This window comes from Typopeltis vanoorti, chromosome 8 (genome assembly GCF_054136105.1).
Source record: "Typopeltis vanoorti isolate ZY-2024b chromosome 8, IOZ_Tvanoo_1.0, whole genome shotgun sequence".
In the NCBI taxonomy this organism is placed as follows: Eukaryota; Metazoa; Arthropoda; class Arachnida; order Uropygi; family Thelyphonidae; genus Typopeltis; species Typopeltis vanoorti.
Genome location: NC_143556.1, coordinates 23,707,483 through 23,728,685, shown reverse-complemented (window position 1 = coordinate 23,728,685; position 21,203 = coordinate 23,707,483). Strand labels below are relative to the sequence as shown.

Sequence of the window (21,203 nt, the reverse complement as noted above, 5' to 3'; positions counted from 1 at the left end):
GAACACTTGTTTTGCTAATCTTTCCTCTCCCATTCTGTGTAAGTGACCATACCACCTGAGATTAGCTCTGCAAACACATTCCTGGATGCTGACAGTGGTAAGTTCTTTCCTAATATCCTTGTTTTTAATATGATATTGCCATTGATGCCATCTGTTCATGGCCCTAATATTTCTCAGGACTCTCATATCTGTGTTATCTATTCTTTTGTCAAGTGTTTTACTTCTGACCCAGCTCTCAGATCCATAAGTTAAAATTGCCTTCAATACTATCTTGTATACAGCTAATTTAGTGTTTTGGCTAATTTCTCTCTTATTCCATATAAATTTATTCAATTGACTTCCTACCATACCAGCTTTGTTGATTCTGTTCATATTTAATTTACCATCTTCACAAAAAATCGTGCCTAAGTAGCTGAAATGTTTTACTTGTTCCACAGGTTCTCCATTCACAACATAGTTGACATTTTCAATGATTCTGCCTATTTTCATTGTCTTTGTCTTGTTATTGCTGACCTTCCTACCATATCTATTACAACAGTTATTCACTTTAGTCAGGGAATCTTGTACACATGTAGTGGATTTATTTAGAAGTACAACATCATCCACATAAAGCAAAGAGCTGAGATTAACATCTCCAATTTCGATAACAGGTTTAATACCACTTTTCATAATGTGTTCCATATAGATAATGAATAACAGAGGGGATAATGTACATCCTTGTCTCACACCAGATTTAACATTAAACCATCTTCCTGTACTTCCTTCAATTCTAACTGCTGACTTACAACTCAAATAAAGACTAAGTATTGCTTGATATAATGCCCCATTGACACCATATAGCTGTAGCGTTTCGAATAGCTTCTCTCTTGGCACCTTTTCATATGCATTTTCCAGATCTACAAAACTTAAATACAGATCTTTGTTATACTCCCATGATTTCTCAACCATCTGTCGTAAAGTGAAAATCTGATCCTGACAGCTTCTATTTGGCCTGAATCCAGCTTGTTCTTCATCAAGCTTTTCTTCCACAATTCTTCTCAACTATTTCTCAAGTATACTTTCATATATCTTACCAGTCAGTAGGGAAATACCTCTGTAATTTTCACATTCAGTTTTATTTCCCTTTTTTATATATGAGTACTATGAGAGCTCTACTCCAATAATCAAGAATTTGTCCCTCTGTCCAGGCCTTCTGAACTATGCAGTGCAGCCACTATAAGACTTTTATTCCACCATACTTCAGCATTTCTGGTAGAATATCATCTACTCCTGCTGCCTTTCCACATTTCAACCCTTTGATGGCATTTTCTACTCCAAGTATGGATATGTATTCCTGACTGTATGCCTGTTGAGTGTTTTTTACCACTGTGCTATCACTGCTTGTTTCATTTAGCAATTTTTCGAAGTAATTACTCCATACTTCAAGGATATCTTTTTCTCCCATTTTCATGTCACCTTTATCATCTCTGACTCCTTTTACAGCACTCTTTCCTCCATTTCTAAGCTTCTTCAACAACCTCCAGAATATCTTACCACCTTCTTGATATTTATTTTCTATGTTCTTGCCAAAGTCCTCCCATGACTTTTGTTTAGCTAGTTTTACACAGTGTTTAGCATTCTTACATTTGTCTCTGTATTCTCAAAGAGCACAAGCTGACTTATTTGCCAGGAACTTTTGATAAGCTATCTTCTTTTCCTTCACTGCCTCTTTAACCTCCTGTGTCCACCATGGAGTTCTGATTTTTCTATACTTACAGACAACCTCACCACATGCCTCTCTGACTGAATCAATCAGGGTTTTCTTGAAGGCTTGGCACTGAATCTCTAAGGTTTGGTTCCTGTTCTCAAACTCTTTCTTTTTTTCTTCAATCATATTTGTGTATTTTAGTCTGTAGTTCACATCTGAGAGCTGCTCAACTTTTATTCTTTAAAAATTTCTTGCATGTTCTTCTTTTCAATATAATATTCAATTTTATCCTGCTCAAGACTAAATAGTGATCATTTCCAATTTCAAATCCTCTGTACACTCTGGTGTAATGCACCAGGGAGAAAATATCACTATCAACAATAACACAGTCATTGAGACTTTTCTTATTCCTTACCTCTTCTCTCCATGTGCATTTGTGCACATTTTTATGTTGAAACATGGTGTTAGTAATAACCAGTCCATGTCCTGAGCAGAAATCCAACAGGTATTTGCCATTATTATTAGCTTTGCTCTTTTCTCCAAATTTTCCTAATATATTTTTGTGTGTCTGACAATCATTTCCTACTCTGCTATTTAGATCCCCAACGTTTCCTTTTTCATTGTGTTAGTTGCTTTCTCTAAAGCCTCAAAAAATTCCTCCATTTCTATCTTAGTAGAACCTTCTGTGGGACCATAGGCACAAATAAGTCTCATTGTCCAGCTCCCCATTCTAATATTTGCCTACATCACACTACTTGAGGCTGCCTGCCATTCAAGAAGATTAGCCTCGTATTTAGTGTTGAATACAATGGCTACTCCTTCTTTTCCTTGATTATCATCGCCTGAATATAACATTTTGTATTTATTGCTCAGAATGATCTCACCAGTTTTTGCCTTTTTTGTTTCAGTCACCCCTATTATGTCGATCTGGTACTTATCCAATTCGTCAGCTAGTTCCATTTCTTCTTATGTTGATAGTACCAGTCTTGAACTCTGCTGATGTTGGGTTGGGATGGGTTTTAGGATTTGTTCCAGTAGCTGAGTTTTTCCTGTTTGCCCTGGTTCCCTGGTGAAAACAGTGGGGGCCTTGTTTAACTTGGCGATACCCCAGCCAGCATGAAATTCTGTCATGTTATAAAATCATTTTTTATTTTGGCTTAAGCCAATAAGAATACAATTTGGTCGGCTAAATTCCAAATTGCCAGCCCATCCTCGTTCGTTCAGTATCCAAGTAGATACCCAACAGGGTGCACCACGAGAAGGTGAGGATTGGTCATTAGGTCAGAAGCCCTGATCAGTTCTCCGTATTCCTTTAAAGGCTATGTGGAGGTCTCCTCTCAGTTATATAGATTTGACCCTTAAGCACTACATGCAAGTAGTCAAAAGGTGTTTCATCTTATTACTAAAATGCTCTGGATTAGAGATAGATGTTGAAAGTTTTTTCACTTGGTTGTGCTATCAATTAATGATCACAATAAATTATATCCTTGGTTTAATCCTTTATCCAAGTGTAAGCACACAAAGTTTGTACATGAAGTCACTTGACAACTTGGCTACTTGTAAATAGAGGCTAATGATTTCATATCAGTTGCCTTAGTATCCCATAATGTAATGCATATATCTGTTGAGACCTCAACTGTGTGCAGTGGCTTCTCCCATTATGTATAGCATTATACATGTCGGTAAGGATATAAGGATATGCGCATTGCATTATGGGATACTAAGGCATTTGAATTTGATGTGAAGTCATTAGCCTCTATATACAAGTAGTCCAGTCGTGAAGTGACTTCAAGCACAAATTTTGTTTGCTTAAGCTTGGATAAAGGATTAACCAAGAACATAATTTCTTGGAAATTTTAATTTATAGGAACTTATAATACATGCTTACTTATAATTATAATAAGTATGTTACTTATTTTTTATAAGAGGAAGTATCTATACTGGCTACTTTCTCTGATCCATAGTATTGTAATCTTATTTAGGTGGATCTCATCTTTTTTTGTCTGCTTGGTCTCATGACATAATTATGTTAACATGGACAGTTGGCACACACTATAGCAAACTCATAGGCCCCCACTGGAATTGTTTTAATGGATAACTTGCTATAGTAAATTAATTTTAGCACAGCATTGTGTTCCTAAGAGACTTTGGTTGGGACTTTTCAGCATTTATTATAGTGAGTGAGTTTGTTATAATGTTGTTTACTGTAGTGAGTGAACTGCATTTCCTCTGCTTGCACCACTTTTCCATTTATGCTTCTTAAGATGCTTTTCATTGATATTTTAACAGCAGGCGACCTTTATATTTCCACACATGCATTATAATAGTTTCATTACTGTTTGAAATTTCCAGTCCATCTTTTGTTCATTTAGTATTCTAGTAAATACATAATGAAGTTGGGGGAACACTAGAAGATGAGAATTGGCCATTGCATTAGAAGCACCATTTGGTTCTCTGCATTTCTTATAGAAACAGATAACATACATAATTATATATTTAATTTTAATGCTTAATATACTGATATTTCAGTCCATGTAATTCATGAAGCATTATCAGAATTCAAATACAGATTAACAAATAATTACTGCATAAGAAATCTGAATAATTTAAGTATAGAAATTAAACATCAATTTCCTTTCGTTTAGTGTTACATGGTGATCAGCATTCATTTTCGAAATTATGGATTTTACAACCGTGTTATAACTAACTCTTTTTATTATCCCGATGTTTCGATCTTCATATCAAGATCATCATCTGGAGCATACACAAATATACAAGACAAGCTGGGTTACATTACAAACCATAAGCTAGAGAAACAATGATTTGATCACGTTATTCTACTGGCATGACCTCTAGTGGGAAAAAAAAAAAATTTATAAATTACATCAAGCTAGATTTAATTTAAGATAACATGAATAAACATTTTTTCTTATGGATAGTTTTCTTTCAGTAACAATGATGTCCTATTTTTAGTATTACAATTGTTATTTTTGATTTAGGATCCTGGATTTACTACAGTCCTGTTTATAGTTGTTCTTAGAGAGGAAGGTTCCGTGGGTTGAATATATGCCTTCCATATGTATGGGATTTTTAGACCTTCATTATTGTTCAAATTGGGGTGGTTGATAATGATCTCACAGGCTTAAATTTGAATTCATACCATGTTTTGGTGTGATGTAGACAACTAGTGCTTTTCCAGTCAATTCTATGTAAGGTGTTCAGGGCATGATCAGAAAGGCCAGCTTTACCATAATTATTATATTTAATGTGTTGTTTATGTTCTTTTTGTCTGATAGGAATTGTGCATCCTGTTTCTCCTATATATGGTATGTTACAGGTGCAATGAATACAGTATACTCCAGGGTGGGCAAGCAGGGGAGTGAGTCTTTGGATGAGTTGAGTAAGCTTTTAATTTTGCAGGGGGGTTTTAAAGGTGGAAGGTGGCTTTGAGGTTGTATTTTTGTAGTACTCTGTTTATTTTGTCTGATGTCCCTTTAATGTAAGGAATGGTTATAGTTTTGTTGTAGTCTGGTTTGTCTTTGTTTTTTATTAAGGTCTTGTAGAGAATTTTGTTAATAGTGTTTTGGCTATACCCATTTTTTTGGAAAGTATTGCTGATCACTTTAAGTTCGTTTTTCAGTGCCTGTTCACTGGAGCAGATTTTCAGAGCCCTGTTTTTTAGAGTATTGATGACACCTAATTTTTGTGTTGGGTGATGGTAGGAGTTTATGTGTATATATTGGCCAGTATGTGTCGGTTTTCGGTAACTGTAAAGGAAAGATTGCCAGAAGGAAGACATGTGACAAGTGTATCTAGAAATGGAAGTGTGTTCTGTTTTTCAATCTCAATTGTTAACTTTATGCGTTTGTGTTGTTTGTTTAGGTGGTTAAGGAATGCTTCTAGTGACCGTGGGACCAGATCGCGAAAACATCATCAACGTATCTAAGCCAGACTTTGGGTTTTAAAGGGGAGGAACCTAAAGCAAGTTGCTCAGAATGTTCCATGTAAAAGTTAGCAATGGGGGGGGGGGGGGTAATGGCGAGCCCATGGCTGTGCCTTCTTTTTGTAGGTAGAAAATGTTTTGCCATACAAAATAACCAGAACGTAATACATGCGGAAAGAGCACCATGATATCTGGAGGGAATTTGTTCTGTAAAAGAAGGATTGTGTCATTGATTGGGACATTCGTAAAGAGGGCAGAGACGTCAAAACTGACTGATAAATCATCTTTTCTAATGTAATGTCTTTAATGATGTTTATGAAGTGTTGTGTGTTTTTGGTATTAAATCAGATTGATTCAAATTAAATTAAATCAAATGTTTTTTGAATGTAACCTAGCTTGTCTTGTATATTTGTGTATGCTCCAGATGATGATCTTAATATGAAGATCGAAACGTCGGGATAATAAAAAGAGTTAGTTATAACACGGTTGTAAAATCCATAATTTTGAAAATGAATAAACATAAATTTCTCTTTGCTTCTATGATTAAACATTGTTAGAATTCAAAAAAGCTATATTGGGAATTATGCATTAAGGCTTTATGTAACTATATGGAAGAAGGTAATGGAGAGGCTTGTAATTCAGGATGCTTACATCTTATGGTTTGGATGTAATCATGATCCAAGTTAGGACACTGATAGTGCATCATAACTTTCTTTTGGGAAAAAAATATATATATTTTAAATATAAAACTACTTCTGCATACTATTCTTAATTTCTGAACAATTTCTTAACTTTTTTGTATAGTCACTGTTAATGTTCCTGGAACATGACTATACAAAACTTTCAGAATGTGATGTATTCTGCAATAGCCTGAAACAACCAGTATTGTAACTTAAAACTGTTGATTGTATGAATTATAAATTGCATTTGTTTCTCCAATATAAAACATTCAATTTAGTTAATTATATCTTAATCCCTATTTTACGCTAATCTCATACCCTGAATTGCAGTGATTTCTATGCAACTGGTGATTTAGGAATTGCTGATGCTCCACCCAAATTGATTTTTGATTTGTTACTATTTCAGTGGATATTTAAATTTAGCCAATATACAATCCAGTTTGATCATTGTTCTATAGAATATTTTATTATCCCTTTGGGCATTATTACTAAAAATAATTCACAGGTTAAGAAATGTAGTGATCTTTAGTGACCTAGCAGCATTGGAAAAATGGCTTTTCTGGATGGTTAACCGAATGTATTGTTAGAGAGTGGCTATTCTAGAAGTCCATTGATTAGCTAACTTATTCACGTGTTATTGGCAAACTGATGTTTCAGTTATTTGAACACCAGATAAATGATAGAGCAATATATAGTCTTTCCATTCTTGACTTATACATTCTTTATCACCTTTTAAACATTATCTAAAATGAAATCTTTATATTTATTTGACTACAGGTTTATTAAATTATTTCGAAAGTGTATTTATTCAAAGCAATTTTTTCCCCCTTTTAGAGAAGAAACAAAAGGAAATAAGTGGTTGCCATCTGCCAAAATCACATCTCCCCAAAAATTGAGATTTATGCTTTCTGCTGATACTATATCAGATATCGAAGAAGCAGAAAGAGATTTGGATGTGTATGTATAGTTATTTTTAATTAGAAATAAAGCATAGTAAATAATGTTTAAATGATGTGTTTTTTTAACTAAATGATGTTCACTGATAATGGACAAAGTAGTTGATAATCATTGAACCATCTTTATGTCACATTCCTCACCATGACCAAGTTTAGGAAATCTCCTGGATGATAGAAAACTTGAGTATACAGGGTGTTCGGGATAAATTTGACAGTTTCGTAAGGAAAAAGAAAATCTTCTTTGTATCTATTAAATTTAATGAATTGACAAAAAAACATTACAGGCAGAGTTAATTACAATACTGTCAACAAGATTTACTCAAAATAACCACCATTAGCATCGATCACAGCTTCAATTCTGCTTCGGAACCTCGAACAAGCTGATGCTACAGTCTCCCTGGGAAGGGCCGCAAAAACTGTTTTAATTTTATCCATTAACTGGGCTTTTGTATTACTGGAAGTGTGATTGGTGTCTTTTTCAACTGTGCCCCATACAAAATAATCCATGGGGTTAAGGTCTGGGGAGTTTCGAGGCCAAACATTTGGACTGGTGAAGTCGTAGAAATTTTCAGACAACCATTTTTGACTTTTCCCAGAGGTGTGGCAAGGGGCCGAATCCTGCTGCCATACATACGGCCTACCATTGGCTACCCTTGTTATCCAGGGCTTGACTACAGTTAGCAACTCCACGAACAAAGCCCGAATTCCAATGCCAGGGTTCTTCAACACCTGTTCCTGCAGATTTGCGAGGAATTCTGCTGTACGAACGCAATCAGATCGTCTGCTAGGGATCTTTCTTCTTGCTACATCCTCGTAGTCACCATTGCAAGTCTCTAGTTCATGCCTGATTGTTTTTACTGTATTCAGGGAGCATTGGGCAGCAGTCGTAATATCCTTATTTTGATGGCAGGCACGAATCATCATGATACAAGTTATTCTCTTCCATGATTCAGGTGGGTTCCAGCTATCCATCCTTTCTGACATCTTGTATATGAATGAAGAAGGGTCCAAACTTTTAAATGAAGAGAAGTGTGTGTTAATACATGTAACTTACGGAAAAATATAATTAATTATAAATATGTCAAATTTATCCCGAACACCCTGTACTTTGTAAGATCAGTAATAGTAATGTGACTCATGATAACCTTTTGTTGTACATATTACTAATTACATGAAAGATGATGAGAAATTATATTATTGTTTAATCTTTAATCCAAGTGTAAGTATAGTTATATTTACTTATATAAAGTAAATATATAAGTAGGCTACTTGTATATAGAGGCTAATAACTTCACACTAATTGCCTTAGCTATCCCATAATGCAAAGCACATATCCTTTCAGATGTGTATAATGCTATGCATTATGGGAAGGACCACTACCCAGATTTTGTCCTTTATTGAGGTACTGTTAAGGGGTGTGTGTGTGGGGGGGAGTTACCTCTCTCCAAAAACGTTAAGTGATCTACAAGATTACTCTAAATTGCAATGATAACGCAAAAGGATCACTCCTAAACTCATCAAAATCTCATTGGTGACTACTTAGACCACCAAGCACGGAGCCATTCTACTTTCTGGATTCAAGCCCAAGGACAAACATTATTAAAATGTCATCGGTGGGAGCGAGACCCAGAAGAGGTAGAAGGATGAAGTAACGGAACTCATATATTTCCCATATACAAGTATTGAAAAGGTGAATCGTATTATTAAAATACTGTGGATTAGAACTGGTTGTGGAAAGTTATTTTCACTTGGTTATAAATTAAAGCTGACGAGAAATTATATTCCTTCCCATAATGCATATCCTTATACACAACCAAAAGGATGTGTTCTCTGCATTATGGAATACTATGGAGCCATTCTACTTTCTGGATTCAAGCCCAAGGACAAACATTATTAAAATGTCATCGGTGGGAGCGAGACCCAGAAGAGGTAGAAGGATGAAGTAACGGAACTCATATATTTCCCATATACAAGTATTGAAAAGGTGAATCGTATTATTAAAATACTGTGGATTAGAACTGGTTGTGGAAAGTTATTTTCACTTGGTTATAAATTAAAGCTGACGAGAAATTATATTCCTTCCCATAATGCATATCCTTATACACAACCAAAAGGATGTGTTCTCTGCATTATGGAATACTATGGAGCCATTCTACTTTCTGGATTCAAGCCCAAGGACAAACATTATTAAAATGTCATCGGTGGGAGCGAGACCCAGAAGAGGTAGAAGGATGAAGTAACGGAACTCATATATTTCCCATATACAAGTATTGAAAAGGTGAATCGTATTATTAAAATACTGTGGATTAGAACTGGTTGTGGAAAGTTATTTTCACTTGGTTATAAATTAAAGCTGACGAGAAATTATATTCCTTCCCATAATGCATATCCTTATACACAACCAAAAGGATGTGTTCTCTGCATTATGGAATACTAAGACGATTAATGTGAAGTCATTAGCCTCTATATTCAAGTAACCTAGTTGTGAAGATACTTCCTCCACAAATTTTGTTTGCTTGCACTTGGATAAAAGATTAAACAATAATATAATTTCTTGGCATCTTTAATTTAATTTATAACCAAATGAAAAAAAAAAACTTTCAATTACTGATTATGGATCTGAGTCTTAGCTTTTTTTTTTTTACTGATACCTGGTTATAATGGTGACTTAAATATTCCTAGATATCTGCCTAATTGACTATCTTTTTTGCATTGTGACTATGGCAGAGATCTCTTTGGTTGAATGATTTTGCTTTTCATCACTTATCTGGAAAAGGGAGATCAGTTAAAATCTTGGACATATGAGAAACTTATTGAGTGTTTGGGAGATAGAAGAGAAGAAGAATTTGAGAAATGAGAGGATTAGGAAAACAATTAAAATTTAAAAAAATGATGATAAAATAATTTTTGAGTAAAGAGGTGATAAGGACAGAAATATCTGCATAAGGAAATTTTTATATTTTTTCCTGATAACTAATAATTAAGGAATTGACAGCGTACACTAGAAATATAAATTAAATAAACTTTAATATATACTTTCCAATATTTCGGCAAACGTCACGTTGCCATCTTCTTGGGAACTTAATACAAAGACAAGTGCACACAAGTACCACATAACAGCAAATGAGAACCGAAGCTAGGAAGCTAACGTTTTCCTAAAGTCCTGATGGTGCCCCCTGGCGGCTGTATTGGTAGTTCTTGGCCTTTGGGCTGAAGTTCTTTTGATAAATGTTTCCCAAATTTGGCACGGTCTCATGCATCCAAATTTGTTGAGGTTTGGCATGTTCCTAAGGGCTGAGGCTGATTCCATGAATAGTCTTTCATATTTGAACTTGCTGTGGTGTATTACTGTAACTTTCTTCCATCTTATTCTGTGGTGAGTATCTAGAATGTGGTCTGCAAGCCCAGCGTGGCTGTACTGGTGAAATCGGATGTAATCCTTGTGTTCTGAGATTCTGATATTTGCTGTCCTGCCTGTTTGGCCAAAGTAGGACAATCTACAGCTGCAAGGGACCTGGTATATACCAGGTAGGTCTAGGGGAAGTGGCTGGTCTTTAGTGGAGCAGATAAGGGATGCCAATTTTCTATGTGGTCTGTAACAAGTGGTCAAGTCATGTTTTTTTAAGATTTTGTTGATTTTTTCTGAGTTGCCTTGGATGTAGGGAATGGTGATGGATTTAGAGGTGATGGATTTCTTTTTTGTGAAGGGGGGAGGAGAAGGTGAGTTGTGGATAACTGGTTTAAGTATTTTTTGGATTCTTTTTGGGGGGGGGGTAGCCATTGGCTGAGAGTGTCACGGATGTGCTTTAGTTCAGTGGTTAACGGATGTGCTTTAGTTCAGTGGTTAGGGCTTGATCATTTGAAAGAGAAAACCAAGGTTCCATCAGGTTGATGGGTGACTAGTGTGTCTAGGAAGGGGAGGTTATTGTTTTCCTCTTTTTCCAGGGTGAACTTGATTCTTGGGTGTTGGTTGGTTGTTTAAATGTTTAGGAAGGAGAATAGTGAATCCGGGCCATGTGGCCATAAATAGCGAACACATCATCAACGTAGTGAAGCCATATGGTAGGTTTTTGTGGGGCTGAGTTTAAGGCTTTCTCTTCAAAAGTCTCCATAAAAAAGTTGGCCAAGGGTGGGGAAAGTGGTGAACCCATGGCTGTCCCCTCTATCTGTTTATAGAATTTTTCCTGCCAAATGAAAAGGTAATTTTTATAGTGAAACATGAGAGGCTGTTTAACCTATAGACCTATAACCTGTTTAACCTGAGACCCAATGCAGAGTCATGGAAACTAGATCATCTACAGAGGAACGGGAAAAATGTGTGTGAAAGTTCAGCTATGGGTACAAACGTGATAAAGATATGAATGCCTTTGGACATGGTTATGTATGTGGCGAAGGAGTGGAAAAATATGCTTTGGGTTCGGACCTTTTAAGTATGTCTGGGGAGGGAAAAGAGAAAATTCTAGAACAAGACCAAATAGATTGCATATCTAATTATAAGAATAGGCTCGGTCGTAATTTATTATGTCTATACACAAATGCCAGGAGTATTAGAAACAAAGGGGTTGAATTTGTTGCTTTATTGAATATGATGTGGCCTAAGATTGTTGGCATTAGTGAAACCTGGCTATCAGAATCAGATATGCTAAGTGGGATTGAGTGTAATGGATATACTATTTTTAGGAATGACAGAAGAGATAGGAGAAGAGGAGTGCTACTAATGATATCATATGACTTAAGTCCAGTTAGGGTAGAAATACAAAAAAAACAACAATGGTAACAATGTCTCATGTAGCGATGAGTTTGAGTATCTGGTGTGAAGTGGAGGTTAACAGAATGAAATATATGGTGGGATGTTGCTATAGACCTGGCAGCTCAGTTGTAGGGGATGAAGAAATGCATCGCCAATTTAACCTTATGGGTGACTTTAATTTTCCAAACATTGATTGGGTAAAAGAGAAATCTCATGATAAGAAAGAACAAGAATTTATTGAATTGTTGCAAGACAACTTTCTCAAGCAGCATGTGAAAGAAGGAACTCAAGGTCAAAGAGTGTTGGATTTGCTCATAGCGTTAGAAGGGATCTCTGTCTAGAATATGGCTATTTTACCACCAATTGGTGACAGTGATCATGCTGTTCTTTCTTCGGAAGTATCTACTTGTATTGAAGCTCTGATTAAAACAGGCTACATGCTGAACTACAAAGCTGGAAATTATGATCGACTTAGAAGAATATTATCTTTGGTCCCATGGTATCAGTTACTGAATGGAAAAAATGTCAGCAATGTATGGGAATCTTTGAAAAAGTGCTTAAATGAGGTGGTATCTCAACGTATTCCTAATGTTCGAAGAGTAAATAGGTTGGGTGTAAAATGGATGTGCAGCCTTATTAAGCAAAAGATCCACAAGAAGAAGATGATGTGGAAAGAATATCGTGAGAATAAGAGTGAGAGGAGTTATGAAATATATAAAGCTCAGGCCAGAAAAGTAAGGAGTATTGTGAGAAAAGCTAAAACAGAGTATGAAAAGAAATTGGCTATGCAAGCTAAAGGCAATCCAAAAGAATTTTATCATTATGCCACAAGCAAAAGAAAGAATGAATGCGGAAGAATAACTTTATTGAATGCAGATAGTACACGAGTGTCGGAAGCTAAGGAGATTGTTCAGTTAATGAGTGCTCATTTTGCTAAGATATATCAACCAGGTGTATGCAACATGGTGCACAGTGCTACTGCTACGTTGGATGAAGAGTTAGAGGTTTATGAAAATGAGGTTTAAGAGCTCTTGCCTAACCTGGATAAGAATTTGTCAATAGGGACAGATGGAATATCAGCCCGTTTGCTAAGGGAATGTTCAGCTCAATGGCTAGTCCTTTCACACATTTATATAACTTGAGTCTCAGCTCAGGAATGGAAGAAATGTATGATAGTTCCATTGCACAAAGATGATGCAAAAACTGATTTGTCTAACTACTGACCTATTAGTATCACTGATGTGGTAGTGAAGATTTTAGAGAGTTGGTAAGAACTCGCATGCAGAAATAGGTAGACAAGCATTCTATACCCTGCAGGGAACAGCATGAGTTTACTAAAGGAAGGTCATGTTTTAGCAATGTGCTGATATTTTATAACAATGTTACGGCTGAGTTGGATAAAGGAAATGGATACACTATGATAATGTTGGATTTTTCTAAGGCATTTGATAGGATACCACACGATAGGCTGTTGCATAAACTGGAGAATATGGGATTGGAATATAATCTATTGACTTGGATCAGGGGATGGTTGACAGACAGAAATCAAAAAATACAGTGGACTGTCCTCAACCCATTTATTCAAGTTCTCATCATGGTTGTTCCGGCAGTCAAGGAGTTCCCAATCTCAGACACTTCGTATGTCAGGTCTGCGATCGTGTATTCTCCACCGCAGTCGGCATGCATCTCACCTCGAAACATCCAGCCTAAGCCAACACTGCAATAAGAACGGAGCGTGCCAAAGCACGTTGGACTGCCGTCACTGCTCGTGAGATCGAGTTGATAACTCGAGGGATAAAGAAAATCAATGCGGCTTTATTTAAGGTGTTTCCATTAAGATCCTTGGATGCCATCAAGTGTCATAGATGGAAAGCCAGTTACAAAGTCTTAGTTCAAGAATTGGCAGCCCATCCACCACAGGTAGGGACAAGTAATATCTTCTGTCCCTGCCTCTCCATCTTCCAGCCCCCATCCTGCTGTTGAAGAAGAGGCTTTGATTCTCAGACTGACATCATCTCTAGATGATCCTCCTCTTCTGGAATATAAACATCAAATTCTTAAATCTCTCATCCAGACTCACCTACTATGAATGGATATCACAGATCAGTTGAATGACTACCTCCATGCTGAATTCTCCAAACATTTCATGCCTCGTCAACATCAGCCTATGTCTCATTCTACAATGACTTTGTCAAATAGGAAGCAGAGGAAGAGGGGCTATGCAGGCCCTCTATAAAAAGAATAGAGGGCAATGTGCCAAAACCATCCTTGACGGTCTTTCCCCTCCACCTCTCGCAGACTTACATGATGATTTTGTTAAATTCTGGAGTACAGTCTTTTCTGCTCCACCTCCACACTTTCCTGATTATGATAACCAACCTACGATATTGAGGTCCATTCCTGCCCTTCAAATATATCAGCCTGTTTCCATCCAGGAGATTAAAGCAGCTCTGCCTCCGGACCTTGATGGCTTTCCTGTGTCTAGGCTTTGGAAGGTGCCGTTGAAGATTTTTCAAGACTTAGTGGACATTCTCCTTTCCAGTAAAGCAGTACTACCATACTTACGTACGTCAAGAACTATCTTCATTCCGAAGAAAGAAACTTCAAGCTGTGCATCAGACTTTAGACCTATTACCATCTCCCCTGTGATACTTAGACTCTATCATAAAATCTTAAACGACTTCAGCAACATATACAGCATGATTATAGACAGAGAGCTTTTGTCCCTTCGGACGGCTGTGCCAAGAATATATATCTTCTTTCTTCTCTTCTCTCTGATTCCTGACGCCACCTTAAGCCTCTATATATGGCGTCACTGGACCTCCAAAAGGCCTTTGATAGCATCTCCCTTTCTTCTCTCCTTCGAGCGCTGTCTATTGCTGGATGTCCAGAACCCTTTCTTTCTAATGTTATGGAGCTATACTTGGGTAGCTCCATCACTATCACTACAGGGTCCTGTGCAACTTCTATTCCTGCAGTGCGGGGTGTTTGCCAGGGTGATCCTCTATCTACCCTTTTCTTTAACTGCGTCATAGTTGAGTTCACTCTCTTCACTCTCTTCCTAGCCATATAGGCTATTCTCTAGGCGCTTCTTCCTTTAATGCTATGGCCTTTGCGGATGATCTTATTCTCGTAGCCTCTGCTAAGATGGGCTTGCAGGAACTCCTTGACCTGGCAGTTGAGTTCTTCTCTATTCGATGCCCTTCTATTAATGTAGAGAAGTCCTGCTCTTTAGCTCTTGTCCCCTCTGGTCGTGACAAGAAGCTTAAGGTCGAGACTATAGAGTTTTCCCTGCACGGGAGGCTGTTGCATGCTTTGACCATCCTGGAAGAGTGGAGATACCTCGGTATCATGTTCACCCCAAAGGGAAGGTCTTCTATCCCTTCTATCCTAGAAACTGGGATCGCTTCTTTGAGGAAAGCTCCTCTCAAGCCCCAGCAAAGACTGTTTCTCCTTTCCCACTATCTCCTACCTCGCTTTTACCACAAGTTGGTGCTTTGTAGGACATATATCTCGGTACTGTCCTGAATGGACAGGGCTATCCGTTCAGCCATGAGATCATGGCTCCGACTGCCGCCTGACACCCCTACTGCATATTTCCACTCGAGGGTGAAGGATGGTGGATGGCTGATCCCATGCATGTGGCTGTCAAGAATCGCCAAGTTAGAACTATCTTCTTCCCCTATCTGCAGAGAGGCCTTCTATAGCCCATTAATACAAGAAGACTTTAGGCGGGCTAAAGGCTAGTCCCATTATCAAGGTACCTTAATTGAGTCAGTACCTGCAGAACACAAGAGGTGGGCATCTCTGTTGCACTGTTCTGTAGATGGTGCCCCTTTAAAAGAGTTATATCTGGTGCCTCCCCAGCATGATTGGGTAAGGGATGGCACTAGACTCCTTCCCAGGTTCGATATTGACCTTATCAGGACGAGGATCAATGCCCTGCCTACTCGAGCCCGCACAGCTCGATGGGGTAATGACGACTCAAACTGTAGGGCTGGCTGCCACTACAGTGAAACATTGTCTCATATAGCCCACTGTTGCTTCGCACCTATGGGGGCCACATGCGGAGGTATGACGCCGTGGTCTCCATTCTGAACAACCTCTTTAAGAACAAAGGTTGAGAGACCGCAGTGGAACCACATTATAGGACCTCCGTGGGTTTGTGTAAGCCAGACTTAGTGATTAAAAGAGATGGTGACATTTGGGTAGTTGATGCCCAGGTAGTGGGAACAGGATGCCCACTAGCCTATAGCCATAATAATAAGGTAAACTCCAATAAAGAGCCAAGAGTCTATTTTTTTTGGTGACATAAATTAAGTTAAGGGGATAATAAATCCCTCATTATTTTAAAGCCGAATAAGAAACTCTAAGATCTTTGAGTTTCTTATTCGGCTTTAAAATAATGAGGGATTTATTATCCCCTTAACTTAATAAGGTAAACTATTACAAGAATAACCAAGATCTAGTTAGTAAGATACGGGAGGAGCATAGGGCAACTCCAAGGTTTACCAGCACCACCATCTCTTTACATGGCGTATGGAGCACAGATAGCTATAAGGACTTAAAACAGCTTGGGCTTGCTCAGAAGGATATAAAAGTTCTTTCCTTGAGGGTCCTACAGGGCACACTGGTGGCATGGTGTTGCCAACAGAGAATGACTACAATGATAACTAGAACAGGCATAGAGTAAAACACTTGTAAAGGCTTAGGCCTATATCAAGTGTGGACATGATGTAAGGGTAGTACTGTCAATAACCAGTACAAAGATTTTAAAAAAAAGAAAGAAACCAGTGGTGTACCTTGGGGTTCAGTCCTTGGGGCATTTTGTTCAATCTATACATTAATGACATCAAGTAGGGTCTGTCATCAGAATTGCAATTATTTGCTGATAATGCTGAAAATAGGCAGGGCAATCACGGATGCTACTGATATTCAGCAATTACAAAACTATTTGAATAGACTGGAAATCTGGGCAAATAAAAATGGATGTCAGTTTAATGTTAGTAAGTAAAGTTATGCACTTTGGTGTGATTAGAGTTCCAGAGGCATATTGTATTAGCAGGGTTATGCTACAAGAAACTGAAGAGGCAAGGGATCTTGGTGTATTGCTGGATAAGAATGTAAAGTTCAAAGGTCACATAGCAAAAATTACAAATACAACTCAGAGGATAATTGCTATGTTGAAGCAAACCTTGACATGTAAGAATAAGGAAGTAATTTTGCCTCTTTATAAGGGCTTTGATAAGACCACACCTGGATTACTGTGTGCAGATTTGGTCTCCTGGGTTTTAAGGGGATAAAGAAACTGTGGAAAGGGTGCAAAGAAGAGTTACAAAGATTAAATCCGGATTATGGGATTTAGATTATGAGGACAGATTGCAAGTATGTGGATTGTAGACTCTGGTTAACAGGAGAAAGGGGGAGTGATATGATAGAGGTCTATAAACTTTTGAATGGGTGTTACAGCATTTCAAATGAGGCATTTATCAGGAAAAAGAAATTCCCAGATGAAGATGCAGAACTACTTGGATTGATGCAGATATAAATGTCTCTTAGAACTAAAACATAAGATGTGACAATATTGGACTCTTGGCTGATAAAACTAATTCGGAAGAAAATGACCAATAGGAAGTTAATAACGTAAGCTTTTTATGTTGTGCCTTCACAGTATACTTCTTGAGGGCACGTATCAGGAATTTGATGATAAAATGGAACAGAAAGAATCATTATTAGGACAGATTTAATCTCTAATCTTTGCAGATGATTTGGCAATTACTAATTTTAAAGATATGTCAGAAAACTATTCTAAACCTAACAAAAAAATAACTGAAGATTGTAGAATGATAATTGCACCAACACAATCAAAAACAATTAATTTTCAAGGTCAAAACCCAGCTAGAAGTAAATGGCAATAATAAATAGAACAAATTGATTCTCTCATTTAGGATGCATGATTTCATATAAAGATGAAAAGGAAATATAATAATTACAAAATACCTGAAAATAATGTGTAATAAATTCTGTTAACTTGGTAGAGACAGACATTGGATTGAAAAGTTTATAATTCATAGCTATACCCACTATTCAGTTATTTTGATGTGAATTCTGGATAATAAAACAAAAGATCAATAAATATTAATAGCAGCTGAAATAAATTTATTAGAAAAACAGCAAAATATATCCTATGTGATCAGAATTTTTACTCTCCCCCCCACACGGGTGCAGAAAGAATTTATTTAGCATTTGAGTAAATATAAGAAATTAATGAGCAGAACTAACATTGGCAGTTCAGTTAACCCTCAATAGTGCTATTTGAGAGTAAGCAAATTCTTGAAGCTTCCAGGGAAGGAGTGTGTGGAGCACCACATTCTCAAAAGAGGTGACTGTGAAATTCCCTACAGATGTAATAAGTGGGCACAGTGGTTTTGTCCAGTTCCTAAATCTGTTTAGCTGGCTCCAGAGGTGTTAGGGAAATTGAATTCTGGAGATCTAATAGTTGGATCTGTGATCAGATATTTGTTTGTAGTTTGTTCTAGAGTCTTCTCTACCAGTTTTGAGGACATTCATGTGGGTAAAAATTTTCACAAGCCATATAGATCTGAACATAAGGCGATGAACTGGAGGTGGGAGATACCTTGATGTTATTTTGAATTTTATTTATTTCTTTGATGGTGAAGAATGGAAGTGTGATGTGGGATAGGACAGGCAACTATATGAGAGGAATAGACTTTAAGATACCAGAGATGGTTCTCGTTGTTATGTTGAGCTGTGTATTGACAAGCGTTCTGTAGTGACTTTGGCTCCAAACTGAGGAGCAATATTCTGCAACCTGGGAAGACCAGAGCCAGGGCTGCTGTTTTAAGGGGTTGAAGCATTACAACCCACAATTGTGCCTTTGAGCTTGTTTAAGATATTATTTATGGCAGACATCATCATGCTGTCAGCATGTGAGGCAATGATTAAGTGTGTTACCAAGGTAGCAAGGGCTACTTCCATGGATTAGTCTTATTGCAGAAGTTTGTTTAGTTTTTCTGAGGACCTTATGGTTATGCTGGGTTTAGAAGATAGTTCCCAGGCTTCCAAGTATTTTTGCAGTGAGCTCATATCTTTGTTCATTGTTTCCTCAAGGCCTTGGAAGGTATTGTCTTAGATGGCGATTGCTATGTCATCAGCATAGTTAAAGTTTTGACTGGCTGTTGGAGGAGTGTCACTTGTATACAAGTTGAATAGAGCTGTGGTAAGGATAGATCCTTGTGACAGTTTTATCTGTATCCTGTAGGATAAATGTTCTTTATCTGTTCTGGTTTATCTTCATAATCTCACTAGGGAGATTTAATGTATTTAATGGTAGGATGGGGTGCCATATCACATTGTCGTCTTAGGGTTTTATGGCATTTTGGTTTGAGAGACCTTGGTTTTTAGAGGGCTGCTCCACTATCTCTGATGGCAGTGCTGCTGTTGTTGGTCTGAGACAGTTTAGTCATCAGGTTACCCTCCTTATCTCACAGTTTCCCTCCATATCTGGGGGAGGGGTATAATATGATCCACTATCTGCCACCTTGTGGTCCCATCTGGTTGCAGTCAGCTCTGCGACTTAGAATCGAGAAAGAATAAATCCACTGACATTTTTCTTGAAGAACTGGAGGTCGAAGTTTAAGTTTCTGGGGAACATATTACATGAAAGGCTGTCCCAAAGGACAGAGGCAAATGAAATGAATGAGGAAGAGGAAATACAGGCTCAATGTGTTTGCAGTTGTATTGAAAAGGGGTAGCTACTGCTCTTGATTTAACAGGCCCAACAGAAAGTGAAGAATAGTTGTTTGATGATTTCCATTCATTGGATCTGTAACCACATAAGTACTTGTGGAAGGGACTACTCAGTGCTTGAAGCATCGCATCTGTGAAATGGAGATTGAAGTGAGTCTGTGAGAGATGCATCATCTATAAGTCGAAATGCTCTCCTCTGGATAGCCTCACAAATTTTTAGGGAAGTTTTAGGTGCACCATCCAAAGAGTGTGAACCCAAATGAATAATGAAAGAATTAAACCAAGAACCAGTAATAGAAAAAAATAAATATAAACAATAGGATGAAACATGTTAAAAGAATGCAAATGGGAAGATTGCCTAAACTAGGCTATTGAGTTGAGTCTTACTGATGGTTTCTAAGGCTGAACAGGTCATAATCCTTGAATTTGAATGGTGGTGGTACGTTATAAAATATGCAATAAGTTATCAGTTGGAATCGAAGGATACAGGAAAGTATTTTGATATAAAATCAGATATAAGGCAAGGAGGCACAATTTTTAGTGAATGTGACAAGTTAAATATGGAAATAGGTAATAGAATAAGCAAAGATGGCATGGTGGAAATCAATTGAATAAATTTACAGCATATCACCAAGAGAAATAATTTAAAACACTTTAAGTCAGTTTTCACTTATGAATCTGAGATCTGGGTTATGACATGAATGGAAAGCATATCAAATGTTACAATAATTATTTTGTATTTAAAATCTTCCACAAAGTAACTTGAAACTTCCACAAAACAAAACTTTCATGTGATTTTTGTCCTAATTACAGTAGATGTGCAATATATCTTTCTTGGATTAGATTACTAAATCACTTAAGGAATTGACAACGTAGATACGAATATACGTAGGCTGTTCAATAAGTTATGACTATATTTATACAGAAAACAGATTTCGTCATCATTTACATGGTCTTTTTCGAAGTAACTACCGTGAGACACGATGCATTTGTTCCAACGTTGCGTCCACTTCTTAAACACATGTGAAAGTCCTTTTTTTTTTTTTTTTGAGAGTTCTTTCAAAACCGCCTCTGCAGCTTTTACACATGCTTTGTTGCTTTCGAAATGGCGGCCTCTTAGTGGTTTCTTGAGCTGAGGAAACAGCCAGAAATCGCACGCCGTGAGATCAGGACTGTATGGAGGGTGTGGTAGGATATCTATGTTGTTCTTCTGCAAAACGTCCACTACACAACCAGCAATATGTGGCCTTGCATTATCGTGGTGCAATAAGAAGCCATTCTTCAGCAATGGACGCTTCCTTTTGACGTGCTGTACCATTGTCCGTAAAACATCCGCATAGTATGAGTCATTTACAGTATTCCCTGGTTCTACAGTGTGTTGGTAAACAATGCCTTTGTAGTCAAAAAAAACATTATG

The 21,203-nt window shown here is 37.3% G+C and overlaps 1 protein-coding gene across 2 annotated transcripts in view; it reads left to right on the top strand.

Annotated features, from left to right (window-relative positions):
- Positions 1 to 21,203, top strand: part of LOC150103851 (carnitine O-acetyltransferase-like) — a 323,106-nt gene that overhangs the window by 192,816 nt on the left and 109,087 nt on the right. For both annotated transcript variants that reach the window (XR_016548716.1, XM_090397151.1), the window contains exon 10: positions 7,145 to 7,267. Coding sequence is in view for 1 of the 2 variants with exons in the window: in XM_090397151.1 (XP_090253277.1) it covers positions 7,145 to 7,267 (123 nt within the window). In the remaining variant the exon portion in view is untranslated. The remainder of the gene's footprint in view (positions 1 to 7,144; positions 7,268 to 21,203) is intronic.